This window comes from Vanacampus margaritifer, chromosome 13 (assembly GCF_051991255.1).
Source record: "Vanacampus margaritifer isolate UIUO_Vmar chromosome 13, RoL_Vmar_1.0, whole genome shotgun sequence".
NCBI classification, from domain to species: domain Eukaryota; kingdom Metazoa; phylum Chordata; class Actinopteri; order Syngnathiformes; family Syngnathidae; genus Vanacampus; species Vanacampus margaritifer.
The window spans coordinates 11,331,457-11,359,264 of NC_135444.1; the positions used below are offsets into that span (position 1 = coordinate 11,331,457).

Sequence of the window (27,808 nt, forward strand, 5' to 3'; positions counted from 1 at the left end):
ATTAGTCACAGTATTATTCATAAAAGTTCCAAATACTAAGTTCTGTCAAAAGATTTTTTTTTAAATTATTATTTATTGATGACAATAACTCATGGCAACAACCAAGCCACTGTACAAATACAAAAACAAACAAAAAAGAGATCTGGTGTGAAAAAGACTATAAAAATTATTCTGTAAGTGATTATTTCACACACTAGCACTGTAAGAGAAATATCATGGCACCAAGTCCCTGGTCATTACTGGCTTAGAACAGGAAACAAACAGGAGATAACAAAGCAACATAGAGTCAAAAAGGCAGTGCATTATTTGTGATAGTGTGGCGACCGTGGGGGGTGATGGCACTGTCTGCATGTGTTATTTTGAGTAACTCAAAAAAAGTATATTGTATGTTGTTGGCACTGAGGTTGACACGTGTTCACGTAGAAAACTACAGTATAGATTTTTTTTTTTTTTTTGGGCTGTGGTAACCCCCCTCCCCACCAAACAAGCTGTTCCAACAGCTTCAGAATCTAAATCTGTACTGAAACATTAAGAACATACAAAAGTATGAAATTAAATCAAACCAAGCACCTTTTGTTATTGAGTTTTCACACGTATAAACAGTTGTGTGCTCTGATGGTCGTCGGCTTGCGAATTAATCTCTGGCAACGGAACAAATGAGCCCATTTACACTTGGTGCGTTTCTCAGAAAGTATAATTTCATTCAAGACACTGTCCAAGTGAACATAAAGCCAGAAAGGAAATGATCATTTTTTGTTCCCAAATGTTATCTTGACATTATCAATGTTGCCATAAACGAGCTGGTTAGCTTAGCTAGCGAGCAGTGCTAGTAAAGTAGTTTGTCATTACAACCAAATTAAAATAATTTACCTCCAAAGTCCAACACCTATAAAGTGCTACCAACGCAAGTAAATTTGTTAACCACAGAGCACATAATGGTTCCATTATTCCAACTGTGAGGTCAGAAAGGGTCTGACTACTAATGACTGCTAATGATTAGCATGAAGCAACGCTTCATGTCCCCCCGTTAAGATATTCAATAGATGATTAATTTTACTTCTAGTTTTATTAAAACAAATAGTTTTTAAATAGGAACAACTTGAGCAACTTTGGAGGTTTCACCGTGACACATTCATTTGTTTGCTTTAGAGGCGCTGGGGTGAAAGGCTGTTTTGTGCTAAGCTAGGCTAATTGGCTACAAGCTAACGGAGGTACATATTGCATTGTCCCAAAAACAAAACAAAACCCCATTTTTATTTTTATTTTATTTATTTTTAACCAGTAATTCCCAAACAATGGCCTGCCAGATATCTATTTTTATTTTATTTAAATGTATCTTTAGAATATTAATTGAGGCTGCAGGTCTACTTTTTGCGACATTTTTGTTTGATAATACGTCAGGATAGTTTTTCTAATGTAAAATATGTGCCGTGGTTCAATAAAGATTGTGAAACACATGTATGTTAGCATCTTGTAGCAAATGGCACAGCTCAGGGTCCATGAATGACAGTCTGACACAAAATAAGTCAATAGTGCATACACATACTCACATATCACAACAGACACCTCAGAGATTCCCAAGGTAACATTAAGCTAAGTGGGCTAACAATAACATTCTGTTCAAATAAACGCATTAATGCAGTACTCCTCAACGTGGAAGACAAGAATCACTGCCCAAGTACAACTCAGTTGTGTTTAACTTTTAAATATAATTTTTAGGAACAAAACCTCTTCTTGACCGACTAAGCTAGTAATGTATTTTAATGTGTAAAACGTTTGAGAACCACTGCATTAATGCAAAGAAACAAAAAGGTGGCTATAGAATCCTTGTGTGTTCATGGACTGAACCTTAATGAATTGTCACAAAGCATGAAGAAGACTATTGTAGCAAAATGTTGAAAAAGTCAAATGATTCCACACAGGCTCGTGTTTGTCGACTATAAGTGCCCCTTTCGTGTTCACAAGTGTAACCGTGTGCTTCAAGTGGGCCGATGGAAAAGTTCAAGACTTCGCTTTGTGGTGATGATGGGAGGCGGATGTAAGGCAGAAAGTGTCCAATGTTTGGACACAGGCACCTGAGATGACACATGATAGGTCCAACAACTCAATGTTAATGTCAACTTTTGTTTTTCATTTGACTTTATTATTTTTTTTAAATGCAGTGCTTCTCAACTAGTGGTTTAAAAAATACATAAATATTGATATAGAATCCACCTGGAAAGATAAAGGACACAGGATTAAAATAATAATAATAACAATAAAGGCGGCCTATAGTGACAGAACCAATAAAATGGTCTCCTACTAGATGGCCAAAGGTTCAATCAACCTAACCAGGACCAGATTTCACTCTTAACATTTCTAATGTACAGTATAATTTTGGTCATTATTTTTCTCAGGTTTGCCTTGGGGAAAATTTAGAGAATAAAAATAGGTGGCGAGTAAAGGCCATGTCAAACTGGGGAAGACCAGTTGAGAAGCCCTGCTTTAGAGGAGCCACAGTGGAAGCAAAAAAAGGTGGACGGGGACATGGGGGAGGATGTGTTGTAAATCAGGGGTGGGGAACCTCTATCCCATAGGTGGCCAACCCTGGTCCTCGAGAGCCACAATCCAGCCTGTTTTCCATGTTTCTCTCCCCTAACACACCTGGTTCATGATCAGGATCGTTATTAGGCTTCTGCAAAGCTGGCTGATTAGCTGATCATTAGATTCAGCTGCGCTGCAGGAGGGAAACATGGAAAACAGGCTGGATTGTGGCTCTCGAGGACCAGGGTTGGCCACCCCTGCTCTATCCTATCATAGACTCCTCCAAGGGTCATTCCAAATTTTCGAGCCTTTTGGATGGGTTCCCCGCCCCTGTTGGAAGTGAAGTCACATGTGGTCAGTTGTTGAACTGCAGGTTGTGAGTGCAATCCTAGCATATTCTCTTCAACACGTTGTCCACTAGCAGTATTAACAGTTCACAAAGTTGTTTTGGGGTGAAGAAAATAAACATAAAAGCATCAAATAATGTTCATTGATATATTTTTTGTGGCACGTGACAGGTCCATGCAGTTCACACCAGAACTTGATGTTCCTTGATTTGTTTTCTTTGAAAAAGTCAAAAGAAGAGTCGCTGCAGTCCTTGGTGGTGGTCCACATCACTTTGTGTTCTGCACAGGCAAAGCTTTCCAAATAGGATGACTTTTCTAGGCTGTTGATTTGTGTGGATTGCTTCCTCAGACAGAACCCAAAATGGTCCACGGTTCTATCCGAATTGAGTCGGGATTGTCAAGAGAGAATGTAAGCCACACTATTTATTTTTTTTTTTCAGCTTCAGTCCAGTGAATGCTCTCACAACTCTAATACGTTATTGTTTAATCTTTGTTATCTATCTTATGCCAGCGACAAATGTTGAATTCCCACACATACTGCGCCTCCATACTATTGCGATACATTATTTCTAATTTAGGTCTTGACAATGTTTGGGAAAAGCCTAACTTTTACAATCCACCACAGCTCTCCATTCACTCGACCGCCAACTCCTTCTAAGCAGGCATGGCCAGCTCCTTCCTGCGCTGTTGAACGCCAAAGATCCTCTTTCCTCTAAACGCCATCGGATGTTTGCTCACTGTCACCGATTATCGTGTTTTCTGTGGACCTGGCGCGCAGGCCGAGAGCTAGATACCGCGCGGTTGTCATAGTGGGGAAAAGTAGAAAGAAAAGACGAAAGCCTAAAAATGATAAGAAAAAAAACTTGGAAATAAAAAATATAAACATTATATATGCATATATGATGCATATACACACACACACACACACATATATACTGTCTTTTTATATATAAATTTACAAATGACACGCATAATTATAGAATAAGATGTTTTTTGTTTGTTTGTTTTAGTAATTTATCCTTTTTGACTGTTTTTGATTGGACTGCTTGAAAATATTCAGCTTTCTGCGTAGGGGGAACAAAAAAGGTAAAAAGATTGTTTAGAGGACTGACAATGTGAACACTCCATCAGCTCCAGCGCTGTGTGAGCCATGTTACGTTGCGTTGGGTTTGGGGGGGGGGGGGGGGGGCGCTGATGGAGGACAACCCAGAGAAGAGGTTGGCTTGGTTTAGTTCCAGATCCGCAGGAAACTGTCCCAGGAGCCGGTGCCCACAGCCATGCCGTCCTCTGTCACGCCCAAGCAGCTCACCCTGTTGTCGTGGCCCGCGAGCACGCCTGCGTGACAACAAGAGGGAAGTCCAATACAAACCACGGCAAGTTGGGCAGAGCGCAATTGCTTTTCCTTAATAGTTTCCATGGTCATCCATGGATTTTTTGGTGGGGAAATGTGGAACGTCAATTCTACATTTTTCCCCAATTGGAGGTTGGCTTAATACTGTAGTTCTCAAATGGGGGTACGCAAGATTTTAAAATACATTTAAAAAGCAGCATCCATGCAAAAAATCTTTTTAAAATAATGATTTTGTAAATATTTTAGAAAAATCTAAGTAAATAAAATAAAATGTTTTCAAACTCAGTCCCCTCAAATATATATGATATATGCCATCTAGGATCATCTGTCAGTAGTATAATTTGAAAATTAATGATTTCTTTTGAGAACAGATTTTTACTATGATCCCAAAGGAGGACACTTAGTGGCGATAATAATATTGATGGTTAAGAGAGACCACTGTACAAACGAAGTTCCTAAGTTTAATAAATCAGATAACGATGGCGTGAAAAAGAAAAAGAAAAAAAAGAGCAATGATGATGACATGTCAAATTGGTAAAATTACCCAATAAACAATACTGAGCTCTCCAGAAAAAAAAAAAAAAGTTTAAAAATAAATAAATAAATAAAGATAACGATGGCGTCGCACTCATGTTTTTTCCCCCCAAACAAAAAACTTTTTTCGCTGGTTATGGGGTACTTAGCTGGAAAAAATATTTCACAACCTGAAAAAAGGTTGAGAACCCCTGGTTTAACACTACATCAAATGGGTGGAAAATTACGTAAAAATGACTTATTTGTAGTTAGGCGTCTGTAGTGTCTGCCCAAAATTGTACTAAGTCCAGCATACACCTAAGGTAAAAATGATTATATGCTAAAATAAATAAATAAATAAAATTTTAAAAAAAAAAATTTTAAATGGCCGATGGCGATGTGTCCATTCTAGCGGTGCGGCCCAAGAAAAGGCCTAAACGTACCTGCCCGTTCGCCTTTCAGAGTGTCCCAGACGTTGCAGTTGAAGTCGTCGTAGCCGGCCAGCAGCAGACGGCCGCTCTTGGAGAAAGCCACGGATGTGATGCCGCAGATGATGTTGTCATGGCTGTACATCATCAGCTCCTGGTCGGCACGCAGGTCGAACAGCCTGCAGGTGGCGTCGTCTGAGCCCGTGCCAAAGGCGTTGCCGTTGGGGAAGAACTGCGGGAAGGAGGGAAAAGGCCAAATGGAATGACTTAAAGATTTTGGTTCACCAGACACTTGGTTCTGTCCAAGTTTGGAAAAAAAAGTACCTTCAATGCAGTACAGATCCGGATCATATTTGGGTTCTCTTAAAAGGTGAGGTTGGTGTAAGATTGACTAATTCTCTTATTTTAACCTGCGTCTTCAGTGACAATGTTGTTTATCTACATGCAGATGTCACCACTTCAATGTCTCAAATTCAAAATCCCATTTTACATAAATGATTACCGGTACACACAAGTGACACGAGATTTTTATAAAGATTTTAGAAAGAGATTTTTTTTTTTTTTTGCGTCGCAGTGTGTTATGAGTGATAGCTATTAGGGGTGTTAGGAAAAAAATCGATTTAGCAATATATCGCGATATTATAGCGCGCAATTCTCGAATCGATTCGATATGCGGCCAAATAGATTTTTAAACATAATTTTGTATGGGAATATTCAACAAAATGTCGTACTTAGGGTTAGGATTCACATATTAAGCATGGAAGAATGTTATATTAATGGAACATTAAGCCTTAATATTTGATTTCAGTGCTGTTCAAACATGAAACAGCGGCTCAGTTATAAGCCTGAATTTTCAGATAAATACATTTTCATACAAATCTTACAGTGTACATGTACAAGTTTACTGAACTTATCTTCTAAATTTAAGTAAAAAATAAAAATAAAAAAAATAATAATAATTATAATAATTGCAATAATCAATTTATAGATTCGCATCGAGATTAATCGGTATCGAATCGAATCGTGGCCTATGAATCGTGATACAAATCGAATCGCCAGGTACGCAATTCACACCCCTAATAGCTGTTTGCAGCAAACTTTACAGTAAGCAATATACACTGATTGACAAGTAAGTAAAAAGTAGGGTAAATTCCTGATGATTTTAAAATCCATGCCAGATGTCTTTTGGAGACGTGTCTGATCATCCTGTACTAAAAACTATAAAAGTCAGCTCTAAAAAAGTTAATCACACTTCAACCTAAAGGCAATCTCAGGCAATCAAAACCAAAAAAAGAAAAGAAAATTCCCTATGAACCATTTTAGTTGTGAATTTCCTACACAGACGCGTTTGTGTGCGCGACTCACAGTGACAGCGTTGATGTCGGACACGTGGCCAGTGAAAGACTGCCTGCACATGGCGTCACGGATGTCCCACAGCTTGGAGGTGGCGTCACAGGCTCCAGACACGAAAGTCTTGTAGTCCGGGCTGAGAGACAAGCTCATCACATCCCCCGTGTGGCCAGTGAAGGTTGTGGCCTGCTGGCCCGTCTCGATGTCCCACAATGCGCTGGAAGTGACAGCACGGCATATTCATCAACTCAGTGGCGAAAGCAATTCATCTTTATAGCGGTTTAACCCTGGAGAACCCAAGAACCCTTTTCTTCTTCGGAAAATTATGAATTATACATTAACTCTTTGACTGCTAGACGTTTTCAAAAACGGGTTGTCCCCAGTGCCAGCAGAATTAAGCATTTTGACTGATCTTTCAAGGTCCACAGAAAATGTTGTGTTTGGACTATGGAAACACACATACTACCAAATGAAAGATTGGACTCTCATCTTTCATCAGAAAAAAAAGTTTGTTTCTACCTTATTCCGTTTTTCAGTAATCAACAATAGAAAATGGTTAGTTTCACCTCTGTTTTGAAACAAACGTCTTTTAACGTCTTTGGCACTCCCCCATAGGATTTTACTAAACGTTATTTAACGTTTTTGGCAGTGAAAGAGTTAAATGACTGCTATAAATTCACTGAACACCAAAATATATGTTTTTTCAATTTTAACCCTTTTTTTAACTAGCTCAGAGTTGCTAATTTATCAAAATATATATATAAAACATACTCCTAGGCATTCTGCAACATGATATGAAATAGATTAACAAAAAAAACACAATTTTACCATCTGATGGTTTGCTGAGAAGATGGTTTTGTTTGGATTGATTTCCAGCTCAACAAAACAGCATGTTAAGCCAGCCATCTTGTCACAACCACTCTGGCTCATGTAAGTGCAATATTCATCCACTAGATGGCCCCATGCAGGGGTCAGAAGTGGCACTCTGGACTTTTGAAGTTAAATTTGTAAAAAAAAAAAAAAAAAAAAAAAGGTCTGTTATTTGAGTAGCAGAATTTATAGGGGCCAAATTTGACCCCGTGGATTCTCCAGGGTTATTTTCAAATGTGAAATACAATTTCCTCTTTTACTCCGGTGACACGTCATTGCTGTTTTACGTGCCCTCCAAAAGAAGCACACACAGTCACTCACCATGTAGTGTCTCCAGAGCTGGTCAGTATCTGGTTGTCATCCAAGAAACGACAACAGGACAAATAACCTGAAAGAAGACAAGATTCATGCATGACTTACGGGAGCTACTTCAACACAACTCATGATTATGGACTGATTTCTGCCGCTCTCTTCCACAAGAATTTGTCCTGCCCACCTGTATGTCCCGGTAGCTCCCGGGTGACCCGCACGCTGCCCTCGCGGGTCTTCAGGCTGTATATGGAACAGATGTTGTCCAGGCCCCCGCAGGCCACATAGTTCCCGGACGGAGCATAAGCGCACGTCATCACCCAGGAAGAGCGCAGAGGGATGGCATGCATCTGTGGATACCAATCGCCTTTTTTATCATTAACACTGCCAAGAATTTATCTATTTAAGGTATGATCTTTTCTATAACAGAAAAACGGTTTTTCTGACCTTATTTGTGGTGTAACTATCCCAGATGATTAGCTTTCCATCTTGCGAGGCACTAACAAGAAGCCTAAAAAAGAACAAAGAAAGAAAAAAAAAAGATGATGCAAATGTGCATGCGTTGTACACGTATCGTACTGCGGGACATGCATGTGGTGCTTTCAAAGCGGTGGCAGGCAGCTACCGTGCGTGTATTGTGCACGGACGCATGTATGGATGGACTAACAAATTAAGGGCTGAAGCTGGCGGGCAGCCATCTTATGTAGGGCTGGGTAAAAAATAAATAAATAATAAAAAGAAAAATGTCATCGATTTTCCTTGAAGACTGATATTGATTCATAAAACCATTAATTGATTTTTTAAAATATCTTTTTCCCCAAATATTCATTAAAAAAAATTACGACGGCGTATTAGGGCCACGTATAAATATGTATTTTTTTTTTTTTTTTTTTAAGCGGACAAGGTCAATATCCCCCCCCCCCAAAAAAAAAATCACAATTTGCCACTTAAAAAATTCGGAAATTTGCGAGTTTAAAAGGTAGCAAATTTGCCAGAAAAAAACCCTCAGAAACTTACGACAACTACACGTAGCGTAGCTATAGTCGAACGTGAGGATTTGTTGGTGTTAGATATTATTAACATTTAAATTCTTTATTTTCATATATTAACCATTGTTATACATTATTAACATTTTAATTCTTTATATTAACCATGTCGAAATGTTTTGTAGATATAAGCATAGGTATATAATTTGACCTTAACCTAAGCTGGTAAATTGTTTGGTCTAAAAAATTCCTTCTCAGCGTTCTGTGCGAAAACACATTTGGTCCTTGAGAACAGAATCTGTCTCGAACACACACCCCTTACCCTGACTCTGTTTTCGCCATCGCTCACGGAAAAGGACCCAGAGAGTATGTTTTGTCTACAAATGAAAGAGAGGCGGTCGGTTTAACTATAAGAAGCATTTTACCCGCGGAAAGACACATTCGGCACTCTGAAATTCCACCTGTTACGTGATGTTTGGAGCCACGATGTCCAGAGATCTCTGTTTTTTAATAAATCATCTTGCAAAGGTGTTTTTTCTTACATTAAATCTGTCTTCAAATTTTTGGAACACGCAAAAAGGACAAATATATATTTTATTCCTCTTCATTGGTGCGACACTCTATAAAATGTAAAGGCAGGATGGAGACGGATTCCTTCTTAATTTAAACCTTACTCGTCATACACAGCAGCTAGAGCGACGACAGTTACAGCTGACCAATCAGATGCTAGCATACTTTAGGTAAATGCAAGTGAAGGACGGACAGTAGCAGATTCGACTTAGATACGTGTACAAAAAAAAAAAAAAAAAGTATGAATGTGTAAATAAGAATTGTGGAAACATAAAAGAACAAGAAAATATACATTTTAATAAATTAACTTAAATACTTGATCCTCGGGGTGTGGACCTTCGTAAAGCGAGGCGTCTTTGTCGCCGGCCGTACATAACGCTTCAAAGAGTCAACGCTTAACATCATATGGTTAATCTCTGCTAAAGCAATTATTATCTCCTTATTTAAAAACCTGACCGAATAGTATTGGCACAAACATTTGAGTAGTACGCTACGTGTATTTTTCGTAGGTTTCTGGGGGGGAAAACTCGCAAATTCGCCACTTTATAAAGTCGGAAATTTGCCACTTTATAAAGTGGCAAATTTGTAATTTTTTTCTCTGAATATTGCTCCCACTTTCTAAAAAAATAAAAATTATATGTGGCCATAATACGCCGTCGTAGAAAATAGAATTTTAAAAGGTAAAATATTTTTTGTATCATACTCATCTTGAAATTTACTGTTCACATTAAGTATTTTCTTACATTTATTAAAGACCTGGCTTATTATGATTAATTATTGAATTAGAATTCTAAAAATATTTTCATCTCATCCTTGCTGATGCCAATGTTTGTGTAACACTTACATGATTATCACACGTTACTTTCATTAATAAACTAAATCATTTAAGCAGTTACTGCCTTATTTAGAATTTAATGTTTTTTTTATCATGTCCTTGATATTTAAGAAGCGTTGATGTTCCATAATTCGGATTGAACTGTAGTGAATCCCAAAAAAATCTAATCGAACTAAAGTCTTGTGAATCCAAACCGAATCGATTGAGGAAATTAAGAGTGGATAGCATACCCAGCCCTAATCTTATGTTGCCACTTTAACTGACATCTTTTATTTTTTCACTGAAAACACCGTTATCAGTGCGTGCTTTATGACAAGATCCCCCTATGAAGTCATGAGAGCCTCTCAAAGAACAAACTTCACAGTTTGCCCCCAACCATTTACAGTCTATTATCTCATTATGACTTACAGCGGTTAGGATTACTTACATTTAGCAGCATTTTTTCTTCTTCTAATATTTGACTAATATTTTTGGCACTTTTGTTTCGTCGCACATACAGTAAACAACGTGTAATCAGTGAAATCAATACATTCAAGTTAGGCCAGCGCAACGAGTGGCAACGTAAGATGGCCGCCGGTGGCTTCACTTCTCGCTTCGGCATTGTTAGTCCATTCATATACAAGTCCATGGTTCTGTGTAGACACATTTTAAAGTGTACTGACAGAAAGCATCCATCTTGTGCTCCCTTCTTGCTCAGTCTTGTATTGTCCCGATTCGTGTCATATTATTCAGCATTTATTGACAAGTGAGAGGTAGGAACCTTGATGGGCCGAGAGAAAAAAAAACAAAAAATGCAAATATGAGAAATCTAGAGGAGGAAGAAAATGAGAAGTAGAGGAGACACCCTAAGAGACGCCTAATGCGAAAACACCCTGACCGCATGTTTCCTGCTCTCTAGGGACAGGAAGTGGCTTGATGGGGATGTGCTACAATCAAGCGGGGAGGCACCGAGCACAAATATCAGTAGCTGTGGAAAAAAACAGGATCACAACACATGCTGGATACGTTGTCATCTCAACCATTCAAACGATGTTAAAAATAGTTAGTACATTTGCCTGAGATAAAAAGGGGAAGGTTGTGGAACCCCCCCCCCCCACGATGCATCTCATACAAGTAGGAAATAACTGCAGGGACTGCATGCATATGTAAAAATAATCATTCCTGGTGCAGCAGTTAAAAACGCAGTTTGTATGGGGGTTTTTTTCTGATTTGGGAAAATCAATGTGAGCAGCCACAGTCTGACCACCGGTTTAGACTGCGACTATTTCGGATTCATTCGAGTATTTGAAATTTTCTCAAACTGCATCTTTAAGCTCGATCGTGTTTGATGCTGCAAACATCATCTATGTGGTGATAATGAGAGTGTAAGTAAGTGTGTGCTAACACACGATAAGTAGAAGTGGAGGTGTCAGTGTCATTCACTTATGGTGGTATTAGTCATATTAGTAGTAGCGGTTGTATTTAGCCCCACACCTGGGACTGCCGTCACTGGCCCAGTGCATAGCATTGGGAGACAGATGGACAGAGAGAAATTTTAACACACATATTGTATATAGTCATAAAATACTGATACACATAAACACATGCTGTAGTTATCACTTGATTTACACATCCAATATATCCACATACTTTTTTTTTCTTCTTCTTCTTTCTGGAGAGCTCAGTAATTTTACCGATTTGACATGTCATCCTCATTGCTCTCTCTTTTTTTTTTTTTTTAATTATTATTATTATTTATTTTTTCACATACTATAATACTTCAGTTGAAATGGACTGGGGAAAAAAACACACCAGGTTTAATCAAGCTAATATTTGCTTTGTGTGAGGAAGAAGTCCACTACCTGGAGTCACTCCCCCAGTGCATTGCATAGATCTTGGCCAGGTGGCCCCTGAGAGTGCGTCGCGTCCGCATCTGTATCCGGCCCACTGAGTCCAGACCAGCTGTGATCTGGCAAAACATAAGAAGGAGGAGTGTTGACGGCTACACACACACTTCTCACTGCACACGCACACGCACACGCACACGCACACGCACACGCACACGCACACACGCCGCTGGATACTCTCGTAGGCTGTGTTCGAAACAGTATCTATTAACAATCAGGAAACGCGGAATCAGTTACATGCTGACAGAAACACTTCTAGACAAGAGTTAAATCAAATCACGATGCAGTGAATGACCTTTTTTGAACTATTACGCAAGCCAACCACAGGAGTAAATGAAAAGAAGATTTCGCTACCATGTGAGGCCATATCTCATTTATTTTATATTCATGGCCTAGAGATTTGTTTAAGATACAAATATTTAAATTAAGATCATAGCTGTGTCTGCTAAAACGCAACAGTTGATTTAGTACAGATTATTTTCATCTCCGTTATTTCCTATAGATTTTTTTATTGAATGGCTTGTTTAACATTTAAGTTTGCACTGTAGTCGCGTTACAATACCAAATTTATGACTGACACTGTACCTGATAAACGATACCGTGGCTAAAATCTAAAACATCAGTAAAAGCTGTGGAATTAGGGATGGTCGATTACTGATACCAAATATCGGTAGTGGGACGATACCCGGTCTTATTTCAAAGTATCGGTACTCGCCACAGCGGCCCATACCAGTATTGGCTGCCCTTTTGTGGCCATTTTATGATATAGAACTAGAAAATAGAAATTACAAGAATTGAAAATTGCCATTCATTTCATGACATTTTAAGAAACATGCTGTATTGGGATATATAGGTCTTTATTTAGAATTATTTCATTTTTTGTATATACAAAAAGTACTACTGGTATCGGTATTAGTGACTTGGTTGAATACTCATATACAGGGATTTCATAGATGCTTGTTGACCCTGGGAACTCTCTGCACCTTAGGTTTTTATTTGAAGTCAAAACCAAGATAATTTAAAAAATAATTAATACTCCAGATCTTTTGAAATTCTAGAAAACGTTATTTACTATTGAACACAATAGGGAGCATTTAAGTTTTTATTTAACTTTTGAAAACATGCTACTGCCCCTGGGAGATCCCTGAACTTTTAGATTTTATTTTATTTTTTAAACTCCAATATTTTACGAACCCTAAAACTTGTTAAATAAACATATGCTTAAATATTCCCAAAAAAATAACAGCTGAAGTTTGTATTTTTTCAAATTTTGATGCCAATTTCCCTTTTAGTGGCAATGAATATCAGCTCCAAATATTGGTTATCTGCGTCGTTAACTACTAATAATCGGTCCTGAAAAAAACATATCGGTCTCTCTCTAGTTATCTTAATTGTATTATTTAGTATTTATTCCCTCCTGCCTCTTACCTGTGACAAAGTAGAGTCGCTGCAGGCTTTCCTGGCATCCTGCAGTAAGCAAACAAAAAATTTTTTTTTAAACGGCAATACATGTACGGTATGTTATAAAAAACAGGAGAGACATGTGGCATGTGTCACTGTTTTCATCTGAAAGTGCTTGCGTTACAGCTGACAGTGAGCAGACAAGTCGCTCACGTGTGATGATCACGCACGCACATTCAGGAGCACGCACACCAATGTTGCCGTACCCGGATTTGATTGCGCAGCTGATCCGCCTCCTGCCGCAACTGTTCCAGCTCACTCATCGTGCCTCAGATGTGTTCGGGTCACACTTCCACACCAAACGCTGACCGAGCGAGGAAAATGCACTTGACCGAATGCACGCGCACTCACATGCACGCTCACGCCCACCCACACGCAGACGGACGGACACGCACACCCTCAGCTCTCTCGCCTGCCGACACCTGCAAGAAAAAGGGAGTCAGACAATTAAATTCAGCAGGCAGATGGGACGTTACTAATACTTCCATCAAACAAATGTAATATATCCTGTTTGGGGAGCGGCAAAGGGTGGAGCAGGGCTGAGGTCTGGAGGGGGGTCTGGCTCTTCAAACACCCCCAGCATGGTTCAAAAAGGCCATCTGAGCCTCACTCTGACCTTTAAAACACTCTGTTGCATTGTATCGCCACATACAGTACAAGTTTGCCAGCAACACAGTGGCGCCTTTCACGCTGTTCATAAAAGGTAGGCATTTTTCTGCCCTTTTTTTGACATTCCAGTAGGCCTGACCACCATCTCGTCACACAACACTTGGTGCTATCTTTTTTTCTTGGTAAGAGTTATTAATTTTCAATTTGTTAGCATTTCACAGCATTGTTTTCGAGTTTAAATCCTGAGCATCAGGAAAATAAACGGATCTACTGATTTAGCCAATCAGAGCATCGCTAACATTTTGCCAGCTGCTGATTGGTGGTTGTGTTCTGTCGGTAGACGCCGCTAGCCTTACTGATCACTTCCACGTTACCCATGCTGTATGAAATGTAATGTTAATGGAGCGCGGTTCCAAACCAGCCTTGAGTTTTACATTTTAATACAGGAAGTAAACCGACCATGAGCGCAGAGTAAAACTCCATTAACCCAACTGTGCACAATTACAGTTTTAAAGTTATCTAAACAAATGAAGATAGTAGAATATGAGTTAAGCAGCAAAATCCACTCATTTTTATCCATCTCAGGGGCGGCCATTTTGCCACTTGCTGTCAACTGAAAATGACATCATAGTTGCCCAGGGCTCAGGTAACGACCAATCACAGCTCATCTGTTTTCTGGCGCTGAGCCATGATTGGTTGTTACCTGAGCCCAGAGTATCTGTTATGTCATTTTGCAGTATTCTCTGTGTAAAAGAGGACAGTATGACAACACCGCAAATTTAGGGACTGTAGACACCAATAATTGAATGTTTGGAATGAAAAGTTCTTCTTTATTCTATGTCTTTTGTCTTCATATTTAATTCTCCAAAATGAAGGTCACATGCAAAATGGAGGCGAGCGTCTCAGAAGCCAAAAAGGTCAAACATCTCTCCGTGTAAAAAGAAGCAATCTACATTGAATTTAGCATTGATTGCCGAAGCTTTCTCCATTTATGGGGCTTTATACTGTATAATGTTTGTGCCACAGCCGGTTACATCATGAAGCAGGATTATGCAAAGACTACTTAGCTGATTTCCAGGAATCTTTAGGGGCCAAAGAAGAGCCATTAAATTAGGAGTATACAAATGGAGTTGGTCCAAAAAAAAAGGGATAGAATAGGACAAGATGGAGGTCTCAGCAAGTCACTCGAGCTGAACTATTTCTGGTGTCAGACTCCTCATCATTACGTGTATGTGTCTATTCATGAGCCTTTCTTTACCTTGGGGAGCCTGAATATGGGTCACACAGCACTTAAAAAGTTCCCCGCCCACTTTAAGACAACCCTCTGAGATTAAAATTTCAGTTCCATTTTCTATAATTCAACAATTACAGTCCATCCCTTCCCTTCCACTTCTGTGCAGGAAATCGAGCAAATGTCAAGAGAGAGAGGGGGGGGGATGTGTTCTTGTTGGTTCTTAACAGAGCCAAATTGTTTTCACACAAGCTGCATTTCAAGTTCCATAACTTGTTCTTGGAACGCATGAGCGGCTTTTCGCAGCTCAAGACGTATCAGACTGTAATGACGCATCAGTGTGGCCAAGCAATGAAATGGTTTCAGTTGCCCAGGAAAGACGTCACGCTCTCCCTCTGGCTGACGCAACTCCCTCGAAGAGGGGCTCTTGGCACCGGGTAATCTGTGACGTACAATCCTTCGACGACGTACTTACGGGTCATTCAAAGTACCGCGTCATTCATAGCACCTTGCGGTGATGTAGAACGACCAGCCGTGAAATCCAACACAGATTAAATACAGTAAGTGAAAGTATTCAGGATTTAAAATGAAAACAAAAGCACCAGCATAATTGAAGTCTACTGAGGTGTGGCACTGCGGCTGTGTTTTGGACATGGCCATTGTTTATTAAGTAGCTGCCAGCCATAGGAAATAGGGCTGCTTGGTAGAGCTGTGCGATACTTGAGATTTTGTATCAGTATTGGCGATACCGATACCAAGTAATTTTAGGTTCATAAAATATTATGGTATTTTAAATCATTTGTCTTATTTAATAACTTTTTTTTTTTTTAAATAAATTAGACTTACTTGTGAAATTCTTAACTCTTTCACTGCCACTGACGTTTAAAGACGTCAAGTAAAAACCTACGGAGGGTTGCCAATAACGTCAAAAGACGTAATCCTATTTATTTATATATATTTTTTGAAACGGGTGGATGGAAGCCTTCCGCATCTGTGGTGAAAGTTTCAATTAGGTCTGTTGTGCCTAAGGACTATTTTTGGCCCCTAGAGGGCAGTGATGACTGTCTTTTGACAAGATCGGGTGGGCGTCAGTAGAGGCGGAGCTAGAGCGTCGAGCAGGAGATCAGAATGGAAAACAAAGGAAAAATGGCGACCGGTTGCGAGGAGCTCACGCCCGAGCCGTTTTTTTCAAAGACCAAAAGCATCGACCAACGCTAAAAGAGCACATTGATGACAACGATGATCATTTCACAAAAAGCTCTTTTTCTCCGTTTTTTTGTTTCAAAACAGAGAATTTCGGTGAAAGTAACCATTTTCTATTGTTGATTACTGAAGAACGGAATAAGGTAGAAACAAACTTTTTTTTCTGATGAAAGATGAGAGTCCAATCTTTCATTTGGTAGTATGTGTGTTTCCATAGTCCAAACACAACATTTTCTGTGGCCCTTGAAAGATCAGTCAAAATGCTTAAATCGGCTGGCACTGGGAACAACCCGTTTCTGAAAACGTCTGGCAGTGAAAGAGTTAAACATGCTTTAAAAATATCCTCAACGGAAGAATATCAGGGCTGTTATTTAAATTTGCAACGCAGTAATAATCTTCATATTCTCGGTCCCTGTCACTCTTCTGCACCCACCGAAGTTCCTCTAGTCTAGCCACATTACATAAACAATACTTACATATTGTGCAACACGAATACCTAGCTCAACTAGTATAATATGACTCATTGTCATATTATGTCATTCACTGTAAAAAATAATTATTTGTTACCGCCAGTGCCGCCCACGCGCGTGGGCTACAAAGGGATTGCACGAGGGACCCATGAGAAACCAAAATAAAGAAATAAATGTACTATATCGATACTAGCGCTCTGGTATCGATCCGATACTGATACGCACGTTAGTATCGGTTCTATCGATACTTGGATCGATCTGCACAGCCCTACTGCTTGGCACTGAGAGATCTGCAATGATGGTGTGGTCAGCGTCAGTCCAAGCAGGCGAGACACTCACCAGGACTAATATTTAAATAAACACACTGACTGTACTGTGCACACAGTTCCTTGGAGGCTTTGTTGAAATGCAGTTGTACAAATAATATAATTCATTCAAGAGTCACACATAAACAGATCCATGACATGGATGCTACAGTGTGAAATACTGTAAAGAAGGCAATAATGGTCTCATGAGTTCAGGGATAGGCGCATCCGTTGCTGAATAAATGGTTCTGGATGTAGTCCAAAGGGCATAACAAATATACATCAAATAAATAAACATTTTTCCTGTTTTATTATTGTACTTTCATGCTTTATATACATCATCGCAAGAAGACGAGTCATTGAGGGTTATACCTGGAATTGTAGCAGATAGCAAGGTATCCTACAATGCATAATAGAGTCATCTTCCAGCAAGACCATGACACCAAACATAAAGCCAGAGCTAAAATGGAATATTATTCATTTATTGTTTGTATATGAACTTTGAGTCCAGACCTAAACTCCATTGATTCGGGCTGGGCCATTATGTAAGAATTAATCATGAGGTTTATTTTGATTGATAGTGAAATCACAATTTAGGGCTGCTCGATTATGAAAAAAATGTTTAATCACGATTATTTTTGTTAATAATTGAAATCACATTTAATGAAACATTTTTTTTTTGGGGGGGGGGTACAAAACAAAAAATCTAATTTATGTAAAAAATATAGACAAATTTAAAAAATTTAAATTGCCATTTGCAGGTCCATTAGCAAAAACTTGGAGTAGGAGTGCAGCACATACCTCAAAATAACTCAAAATTGGTATATTAATATATATATTTTTTTACGATTATGCCAATTCTGCAATTGTGGTGTGTAATTTAAATCATAATTGAATTTTGATTAATTGCACAGCCCTAGCATGATTATTAAAAATGATTATTAATTGATTTAAAAACGAAGTATTTATTCAAATACCAAAATACTACTACGAGTACTAAAAACCACCACCAACCCCACCCCCATGCAATCTTCATCCCTACATATTGAACACTTTATTCTTGAACAATATACTTTTTGGTCAAGTACAAAATGACCTGTAGGCTACTCAAAGTTTAAAGTCAACCGGCTTTTGAATATGTATATATGACATACGTATGCCTTTGTTGCACCCCAACAGACCATGCAAATCATCTTCAACATGTTGGTAGACGCCATAGAGACCATTCGCCATATTATCCATCATAATATTTAGATAGTTAAACATAACCTTATTTTTGTCAGAGAATCTTTTAGCAATTAGCAACTGACAAATGGCAAAGGCTGAGACAGTCAAAACTGGTGACTGTAGGGCAAACCAACCAGGTGTAAGCAAATGTGTTCAGATTACCTGTTCGTGACTAGTCCAAACATCCAGGGAATGGAAGAAATGCTTGGTGTGCTTCCAGTGAACACATTTTCCAGTAAGGCGGGTTGCACTTCTCGTAAAGCCATTCTACGCTTGTGTACTTTAAGGTGCGTAAACACACCTCTACCTGGGAAACATCAAATTATAGAACTCGCTGTGTTGTTTCGGTTTTACCACTCCAAACACAAAACAATAATACATGTATAGCTACTTTCTTTTCTTTTTTTTATCCCAGTCACTAATGGCGTAATGGTAATGGCATCTCAGTGACTGTGTGAATGTGAGAGTGAATGGTTGTCCATGGATTTTAGGCATTTCTTAAAAGTCTTTCACAACTGGAAGCACAAAACTATACAAATACTTTATCACATCCCTATGTCAAATATATTTGCATATTGTAAATATGCAGTGGACAGATTAATTGTAGCCCTACAAAATACTAAGTCAAATTCCATTTACCCACTTACCACTTTCTAGACTGGACTAGTTGCCAGTCAATTACACAGATACTGTTCTGATTCTCGCTGTCAGTGACTGAGAAAATAACTCACACTGACTACACGGAAACTACACGAGTGAACCACTATGTCATATTCCTTTGCCTTTATTGTTGGCAGTAAAACTAACCACATCTATAGTGGTGTACATACAGAGCATCAACTGTGTCATGTGTAATGTAGTTGTCACAGTATAAAGCAAAAGAAAATGTAGCAAGATGAATAATGTCAGACAATGCTAACAATAAATATATACAAATATAATAGAATACTTCCACACCAAAGTCAAAACTAAAAAGCTTATTTTTTCAGTTGTAATTTCATCACAATTTAAGAAATGTATCCCATTTTATGTCCAGGTTTTAATCTCAAGTATTATCAAACACAAAATTACAAAACTGTAACGTGATCCAACTATAAACTGTGACCATTCTCAGTGTTTCTGTGATTGCAAAAATAATAATAATAATAATAATACCAATACTCCAACAATAATAACCACATTGTGAAATATTCTCAAATAACCACCACAGGCATCTTAAATTGACAGCACTGTCATACTAGGGTTGCATGGTGCACCAATAGTTCAAGAGTACTGCAATACCTCACAGTTTAAAAAAAAAAAAGGTCCAATACCAGGTCTTTCTAGTGTAGCCAGACCTGAATATTTAAGATTGTCGGACCAGACTTATTTTGTACCATATTATTGGGACGAATCCACTCTGAAAACACCTCAGACATAAGGATCTTAGAAGACAATCTTAAAAAACACAAGATTGTCGGGCGTTTGACGTCCTTGGTTGGAAAGGGACTAAATCGGGACAAAAATAGCCAGATTGCCTTTGTGTGTGTGTGTATACGTACTCAGCCTAACATTTTAGCATTTCATTTTATTTCATTAACAAAAATGTTTTTTCAATTTTACTTTTCGTTATTTGGGTAACATCATACTCATCCCCCAATACAGCACATTAAGCTGCCCAAAACACAGAAAAGGATGTTCTGAACGTCCTAAAAAGCACTTGGGCTTTAATTATTATTCCAAAACAATCTACCACTCAGTTTTAGGCGTTCATCACTTAACCAGTAGAGGGCAGTCATCCATCCACTAAACATGCCCAGAAGAAGACAGGAACCGGAAGTTATTGACCCCATGTAGCTAACAGCTAGCTCTATACACTTGTTTACTCATGGAATAATGTTGAAACATGGTCTGTAAGTGATTTTTAAGACACTATTACATGTGTAATGTAAATATAATGATATGAATGTGAACTCAATTTTAGTATTTGTTTACCTGAAGTGGTAATCGCTAGCGCGCTAATGCTATTCGCTATTGATAACCCTTTAGCATAGGCCAATTTTGTTTGAGTTTAATAATGGATATGTATAGAAGATAGTAAATGATGAGTATTTATATAAACTCAATAAATTCAACTTATGTCCAGCCTTAGTGGATCATCAAAATTACTTGACTATTCGATTGAATAATCGATAGGATAATTTATTTTTAATAGGATTCTATTAAGGGTGTTAGAAAAAAATCAATTTGGCAATATATCACGATATTACAGCGCTCAATTCTCGAATTGATTTAATATGCGGCCGAATCGATTTTTAAACATAAATTTTTTTATGGGAAACTCAACAAAACTTCTTACTTAGGGTTAGGATCCACACATTAATCATGGAAGAATGTTATATTAATGGAACATTAAGCCTTAATATTTTATTTCAGTGCTGTTCAAACATGAAACAGACTGCAACCTATTTGTTAAATGCAGTGGCTCAATTATAAGCCTGGATTTTCAGATAAATAAATAAATGTTCATACAAATCAGTGTATATGTACAAATTTACTGATTAGTATTTTCAAAATTTTCAGTAAAACATTTTTATTTATTTTTTAAATGGCAATAATCTATTTATATATTCGTATCGGGATTTATCGGTATAGAATCGAATTGTGACCTATGAATCGTGATACGAATTGAATCGCCAGGTACTAGGCAATTCCCACCCCTAGATTCTATAGTGACAGCACTAAACACATGCAATTTTTGCCGGTTGTCCACGACCCACTTGTTGCTAATCTCGTAACTAGATAACAGAACAATTAAAAAATTAAAACTGCACGTCCAAAAATGTATCCACTGAGCAACTACTCAAGACTTGGAAAGCTGTTGATCCATGAAAAGCATTCAATTAAAGGATGATACTGTACTGATGTATCCAAAAAAATGAGTCATTAGAAGTTCCTGATCCAAGCAACACATTGCAAAAACAGGAAAAGAAAAATCTCCGCCGCGCTCGCAGTGGCCGCGGATGGATGGAGGCGGCCTCGGCGTTATATTGAACAGATATCGAAAAGGAAAAGGGACGCGGGGTGTTGAGCCAATACATTAGAAAAAAACTGGTGTGTTGTCACTACTAGCACGCAATGCATCAGTATGGATCTACTTGAGAGTTTTGGTTCCACACGAGTGTCATTTTGACAGACTGGAATTGGGCCGTCTGCATAGTAGTCAATAGCCAATCCACCAAGAAACAAACAGAGTCCGGAGGCGTGGGTACATTTGTGTCAAGAGTTACTCGGTGGCAATTTACGAGTGGTTAAAAGCCCTGTTGTTTACCTTTATGACAAGATGAAAGTGTCGCGACTAAAAAGCAGGAACCAAGCACGGCGTTGTCAGACGAAACAGCACGTCCTTACCTGGAAAAACAGCTTTTTTCCCCCTCCCCCTTGTAGTCTTGCCCGTCCTTACAGTCCGTGTCACGCCGGTCACAAGATGATCATAGTCCCAGCTGCGAGTGGAGAAAAACGCAAAGGAGGTTGTGTTGAGCAAATTTAGGAAGTTTCCTTGCTCCGGAGCTGGCGCCACTGTGGCCAGATTTGTCAAAATTTTCTCCAAGCAAGCTAATCACCACACCCATGAAAGTGGGAACATGGCAACAGCCTACGCTGAAGGGGTGCGTGGGGATGAATTGTGTGTCGGGGTTTTTCCAGAACAAAAATAACACAATATATCGGAATTGATCGAAATTATTAAATGCGATGTACTCTTTCAGCGTGGGTTAATTTCAACAAAATCAGTTCCTATAGCGCAGGAAAATAGCTGACAAAAATGAAAGCGTACCCCGTGCGCAAATGGTACAGTCTGTTAGCTCCCCTCATGAAAAGGGAAGCGAGCAGGATACAGGAAGCAAATATTAAATCTACAAAACTGGTTACAACACCGAGTCAAGTTTAAACACGGATTTGTTTGTCATTTAAATACAGACTGGCTGCTTAAATCATTGGTTCAATCAAAGCTGAAGAAAGTGTGATACCTTAGATTTGCTTTTAATAAGACTTTCAAAAATATAAACAACAGTGATTAGCAATGGGCAATAATGAACATCCGGGCATTACTGATATTTCTGCAATTCAACACGGTGAAAACAAACGGCGTATTGCCTGTGACTGGCTCCCACTAGGAAAATCATGCCTAAAAGTTGGTGTGCGGTTGAATCTTCCAACCATAGCATGATGAAAACGAAATTATCATTCCATATTTTTCCCATGGACCTTGAACGTCTGAGAATATGTGTAAACTCCTCAGTGGCATTTACCCGTTATTTCTTAGCAACAGGAGGGCAAGTATAAAGGTTAATTAAATACAACTAGGCGAAAATTTACTCTAATTGTCCAAATTGCTGAAATTATTGATGCAATAAAGTCCTACTATTTATATAGAATATTAAAAGAGGGTATAGAGCGGCTGGTCAGGCTAACTCAACCCGAGATCAAACCACTGCTAGTCTTTTGACATGTGTTTTAGCTCGCACGTCACACATTCTCATTTTCTATGTTACAGTTTTTACATTATTAGCAAAATATATATTCAGGTGACCTAAGAACTAAATTGTATAGGCTACATATGCGGTTTTGATTCTTTCATTTAAAATAAATAAATAAAATACAATAGCGCCCTAATAAACCTATGTGTAAGGATATCAGACTGATTACATCCAATTTCTGTTCATATCGCACTTTTGCCTCTGCAGGCAGATTGCTATTTGCAATTCCGATCTTACGTCACAAGTCAAAATGGCGTCAACTCTGTGAAAGGAAGCTCTCCGCTTATTGAAAAACATTTGACTTTGGATCGTTTCAATTTGATTTCTGAGGATTCTTTTGAGTTCACATTTTTTTTAGAGCTGGAATGAACAACCAAAGTTACCAGCTAAAATGCACTAGTTGCTACAGTTTGTTCCCCCAAAATATTCAGGTTTAAAAGATATATGTTCAAATATAGTTTGGACTGGGAGACAGCTGTGCCAAGTCACACAATGGCACATCACGGCTGGACTGCATCTGGTCCATTGAAAGGGATCCCTTTCCATTAGGTTAGGATGAATTTTTAATGGCACCAATGAAAGGGAGCAGCAGAGTAGGCTTTTCCATATCTCTGCACGAGCTATAATCAATCTTAGGAAGATGAAAGTTTCCCAGCGTTTGGTTTCCTTTCGAAGTGGCATGGGGTCAGATTAAGTCTAATTGAATTCACACCCAGCAGTAGTTTAGGTGTGTCAAAATGATTTGCCTTTACAAACAAAATGAGGATTAGTGAGATACCGTGTTGTGTATATCATTTAAAAAAGACATCTACAATCATTATTGATTAATTTGTTTAATTATGGATTAATTAAAAGATCAATAAATAAAATGTGTTAGATTAAATATTAGTCATCGTTAATGCTAAACCTGGATGTGTGGACAGTGATATAACCAAGCCGGACAAGCAGAAAGCTTGTAAAACTACAGTGCCATCATGTCTTTCAGATCAAGCCTGAAGTTACTCAACGCAAGAAAGATGTATATGATGCAATAACAGGTTGCCAGTAATTCAATTATTGCGACGCAACGACCTCTCATATTTTTCACCAGAAAGTAGTTCATGGAAAATAATACAGAACATCTTAACTCTTCTGGGTTTTTATTTTATTTATTTATTTATTTATTTATGTATGTATTCATTTTTTTATTCATTCATTCATTCATTTTTATTATTATTTTTCAGTGAAAAGCAGCTCAATGCATTAGCCAGTCAGTGTCCAAAGGCACATCTTTGCCCAATCAGGTCCCCTGGTCCATTGCTTGGCAACCAAAAGGGGAGGGGGCAGATAGTTACTGTAAAAATAGAACATCAATAGCTCTATGTTGGGACACACACACACACACACATATATGCCGGTTAGGCTATAAATAGTATCTGGGAGCCTGGACAGGTTATGTTGTACAGTAGCTCAATTGTATTGTCACCTGCAGCACATAATGTATGACAGAATTTTGCATCAATGCAAACTCAAGCAGAGTAACGGCCAATGATTTGAATTTGTGGCAGTTTTGTGGCTTTGGATGAAATAACATAAGCTGACATTACAATGCCTTCTATTTATTAAGCAAAAACTGAGAAAGGCTGTGTGTAAGTGTGTAGGCATACTTCCTCTTAGTATTCTTGATGGTGGTTTGTATGAAGGCAAATTACTTTGGCATCTAATAAAAATGAATTTGAATGTGACCTACCAATGTGTACATAAGTGTAGTTCACAAGTAACATTTTTGTTGTTATATATAAAAAAATAAAAAATAAACTAGACGTGACTAAACAGACAAAAAAAATACAAATGGATGAATGATTAAATTGAGATAATGGGACACAATTTTAATTGCGTTTTAAAATCATATGTTGACATTTTTATATTAGATTTCTTTTTGTGCCTCATGTGGTGCCAGGTCCAATTGACCACCATTTAATATTTTCACTGTATCAAAGGCAATTAAAAGGTGTAGCAACAGCAGGACCTTAAAAGGCTTTATCAGGGCTGTCTTATCCACCAGACATCGCCCGGGGAGGCTGGCCGTTGCCAGGGCAACCCTCACAAATGGCTACTGACGTCAAGAAGGTAGGAGAAATATCTGGGAGAGCCAGAGCTTGTATGCATAATGGATTATTGAGAGAGAGAGAGAGAGAGAGAGAGAGAGAGAGAGAGAGAGAGAGAGAGAGAGAGAGAGAGAGAGAGAGAGAGAGAGAGAAGAACTGTCTTTAAGAGTGTGAAGTGACTTAAAATATGTGTGGTTGACCGTTTAAAGCATTAACTTGTTGGCTGGCAAGCACAAATTGAACCATCTTTATTCAAACACTGCAGCTTGTGGACTGCCAGCAAGTTTTTATTTGATTTTATTTACATATTGGTTTTGGTCATCTTATTATAACCTTGAAAATTACCATTGTCATGATGGCACCAAAAATCAGATTTAAAATTATTATTATTTTTTACTATTATGAACATTCCATGCCTTCCTCACGCATATTATGCTTCCCTGCCCAGCACTGTTGAACAAAGTGGACTTTGTCACGATACGCTTGCTTATGCATGGGAATTCAATGTGCAGCATAGAATAAAACTCTGCATAATCAAAACGAGCAGCATGATCACGACAACAAGCAGAACGATTTGAAATAAGCGATGAAGTCAGGAAGGTTGCAGCAAAGCGGTGTCGTGTTATGAAGTGATAGCGCACGTAAACACGGCTGAGTGTGGATGAGTGCAGTGCAGTGTGATGGTAGAGATCATTGTTACATTCGTTGTCAACTACTTCCTTGTTAATGTCAGATCACATGCCGCTGGTTGCAGAAACACCTGCTCGTCACACTGTGGTCAACCAAAAAGAAAAGAAAAATCCACAATGTCATTCATTCATGTGTAGAGATGACAGTTTACTGTACGTTGTCTCCCTTTGACAGCTTCTTGTCTAATCTCAGTTCTATTGTTGGCACATGAGAGACTATCCAAACAAAGGTTTAGTGAAGTGCCCTCATCATTTCTGTGATAATGTCTCTCGTGATGTGGTGGAATTACAAGATTGGCAAGATGGACGCCAATTGTGGAGTCACTCAGAGTCAGGGACGCTTTATGAATGTAGGTATGGGGGTTTCAAACACGTCATCATTTATCATTTGCATGATAAAATTTTGTGGCCCCAATTTTAATATTTGTGCGGCCCCCACCTCTTTATTGCAGCACTAATGACTTTTTTTTTTTTTTAAATCAGTTATGGGCTACCATAGCTCAGGCTTATAGAGACAGATTGGTGACAACAACAGTGAATTTCAAGAAAAACAAGAGGTGGATATTTATGTTTTTGAACACAGGGGCACCCCAACATGTCTTGAATTCACAGAGAAACTCGGGGTGCTCAAGAAATCAGATGTCATTACTCAACTCGACATGCTGAGGAGTATGCAGGGCTGGACTGGCCATCTGGCGCACAGGGCAGATGCCCAGTGGGCCGACGTCTTTTGGGAGACTGTGCTATTTAATTTGTATTTTCCTCTATTTTACTCCAAGAGAGGGAGAAGACCATTAATCAATGTACAACATAGACAGCAAACTGAACCAGCGGGCTGGCCGGTATAAGTCAAAATGCCAGGGCCGCTTTTTTTGGTGCCATCCCAGCCTTGGGAGTATGTAAAGTACCAGTGAGATGAGATGATAGAAAGGACCGGGTCACCAATCTTGTCCACATTTTAAAGAAACTGCTAATGTTCTGATTTGTTATAAAGATTGAAAAGATTGGATTAGTCAAACTTTTTTTTTGGTATACAAAGTTGAACCCCTTTTTTGTGGAATACTTGATGTGGTCCAGACACACCCACACTCTATCTCAAGCGTTTGAGACCCCTGGTGTAAATTATTGTTTGTCTAAAAATGTGTCGTGCAATTGGCTGGTGACCCCAGCGCACCCGCAACACTGCTGTTGGTAAGTTAGAGAAAATTTGATAAATCTCAAAGGTGGGCTACTATCCGTCGATAAATATCTTTAGGTGATCCAACCAATAGTATAGATAACATGGTGGCAAGTGGTAACCCGTAACTCTGAAATGAAAACACGCAAAGAGACTCTTCTGTCTTTAATCATTCATGTCAAAACCCTGAAGGATTGTTACAACTGAATGCGCAGTGAAGTGAGTTTTTTGTAGGGAATTTCCAACACTTCTGCCATCAGAGTTGCAACAAACGACATTAAACATGAACCAACGTGCTCTTACGTTTCCAGAGAAGTGAATCATACATCAGTAACCGTTTTGAAGGAAACATTGAGCAATGCAGATGTAATAATGTCAACCCTCTTCTAAAAGCTCTTGCCATAGCTCATCTGGGTTTCGTTCCAATTATAGTTTCACTTTCATACCGTAGAAAGATACTTTCAGGAATAATCATCTCTATGCTGAACGAGAAGCAATGAATGGAATGAAAGGCAAAAATGCAGCACTGAATTTAACAGGAAAAATTCCGAGCCGTCTTACCTATTGCCAGAACTGCACAGGAAGTGGGTGTTTTCTTTTGTAGGTCCTTAATGTCATTGACTTGAAAGTGCACAGTGGTTTTGGGTCTTCCTTTTGCCGACGTGTGGAAGCTTCAGGGAGGAGCGGTAAATGGAGAGAGAGCGCGTGTGAGAGGCAGAGCTGGAGTATGAGGCTGCTGAGTGGGAGAGTGAGCATATGGGAGGCATAGAAGATGGAGTAGTATTTTTGTTAAAGGGACAGTGGTGTGCTTCCATAAGAGTGAAGTTATTAATGGATGGCATTCTGTTGCTACTATAATGGCTG

The 27,808-nt window shown here is 38.7% G+C and overlaps 1 protein-coding gene across 4 annotated transcripts; it reads right to left on the bottom strand.

Annotated features, from left to right (window-relative positions):
- Window positions 1–3,004: 3,004 nt before the first annotated feature.
- Window positions 3,005–27,654, bottom strand: LOC144062122 (guanine nucleotide-binding protein subunit beta-4). 4 transcript variants are annotated; one of them, XM_077583099.1, is made up of 12 exons: window positions 27,506–27,654; window positions 21,865–21,956; window positions 13,636–13,851; window positions 13,397–13,435; window positions 11,924–12,030; window positions 11,556–11,570; window positions 8,139–8,202; window positions 7,879–8,041; window positions 7,704–7,770; window positions 6,528–6,729; window positions 5,178–5,394; window positions 3,005–4,205 (listed from the first exon to the last, which is right to left on the bottom strand). In XM_077583099.1, the coding sequence occupies exons 3-12, from the start codon at window positions 13,690–13,692 to the stop codon at window positions 4,099–4,101; spliced, it is 1,038 nt and encodes a 345-aa protein (XP_077439225.1). In that variant the 5' UTR covers window positions 13,693–13,851; window positions 21,865–21,956; window positions 27,506–27,654; the 3' UTR covers window positions 3,005–4,098. The 4 variants fall into 4 exon arrangements, with proteins under 4 accessions (XP_077439225.1, XP_077439226.1, XP_077439224.1 ...); XM_077583100.1 differs by lacking the exon at window positions 21,865–21,956 and having other exon boundaries at window positions 27,506–27,605; XM_077583098.1 differs by lacking the exon at window positions 27,506–27,654 and having other exon boundaries at window positions 21,865–22,080.
- Window positions 27,655–27,808: the final 154 nt, after the last annotated feature.

What these genes read in the sequence shown, in the direction of transcription:
- LOC144062122 (XM_077583099.1), bottom strand. Translation starts at nt 13,692, where the DNA reads ATGAGTGAGCTGGAACAGTTGCGGCAGGAGGCGGATCAGCTGCGCAAT. An exon ending in AGCTGCGCAATCAAATCCGG is followed by an intron (nt 13,436 to 13,635) that starts GTACGGCAACAT and finishes TGCTTACTGCAG; the next exon opens with GATGCCAGGAAAGCCTGCAG. An exon ending in AGCTCTGGAGACACTACATG is followed by an intron (nt 6,730 to 7,703) that starts GTGAGTGACTGT and finishes TGTCACTTCCAG; the next exon opens with CGCATTGTGGGACATCGAGA.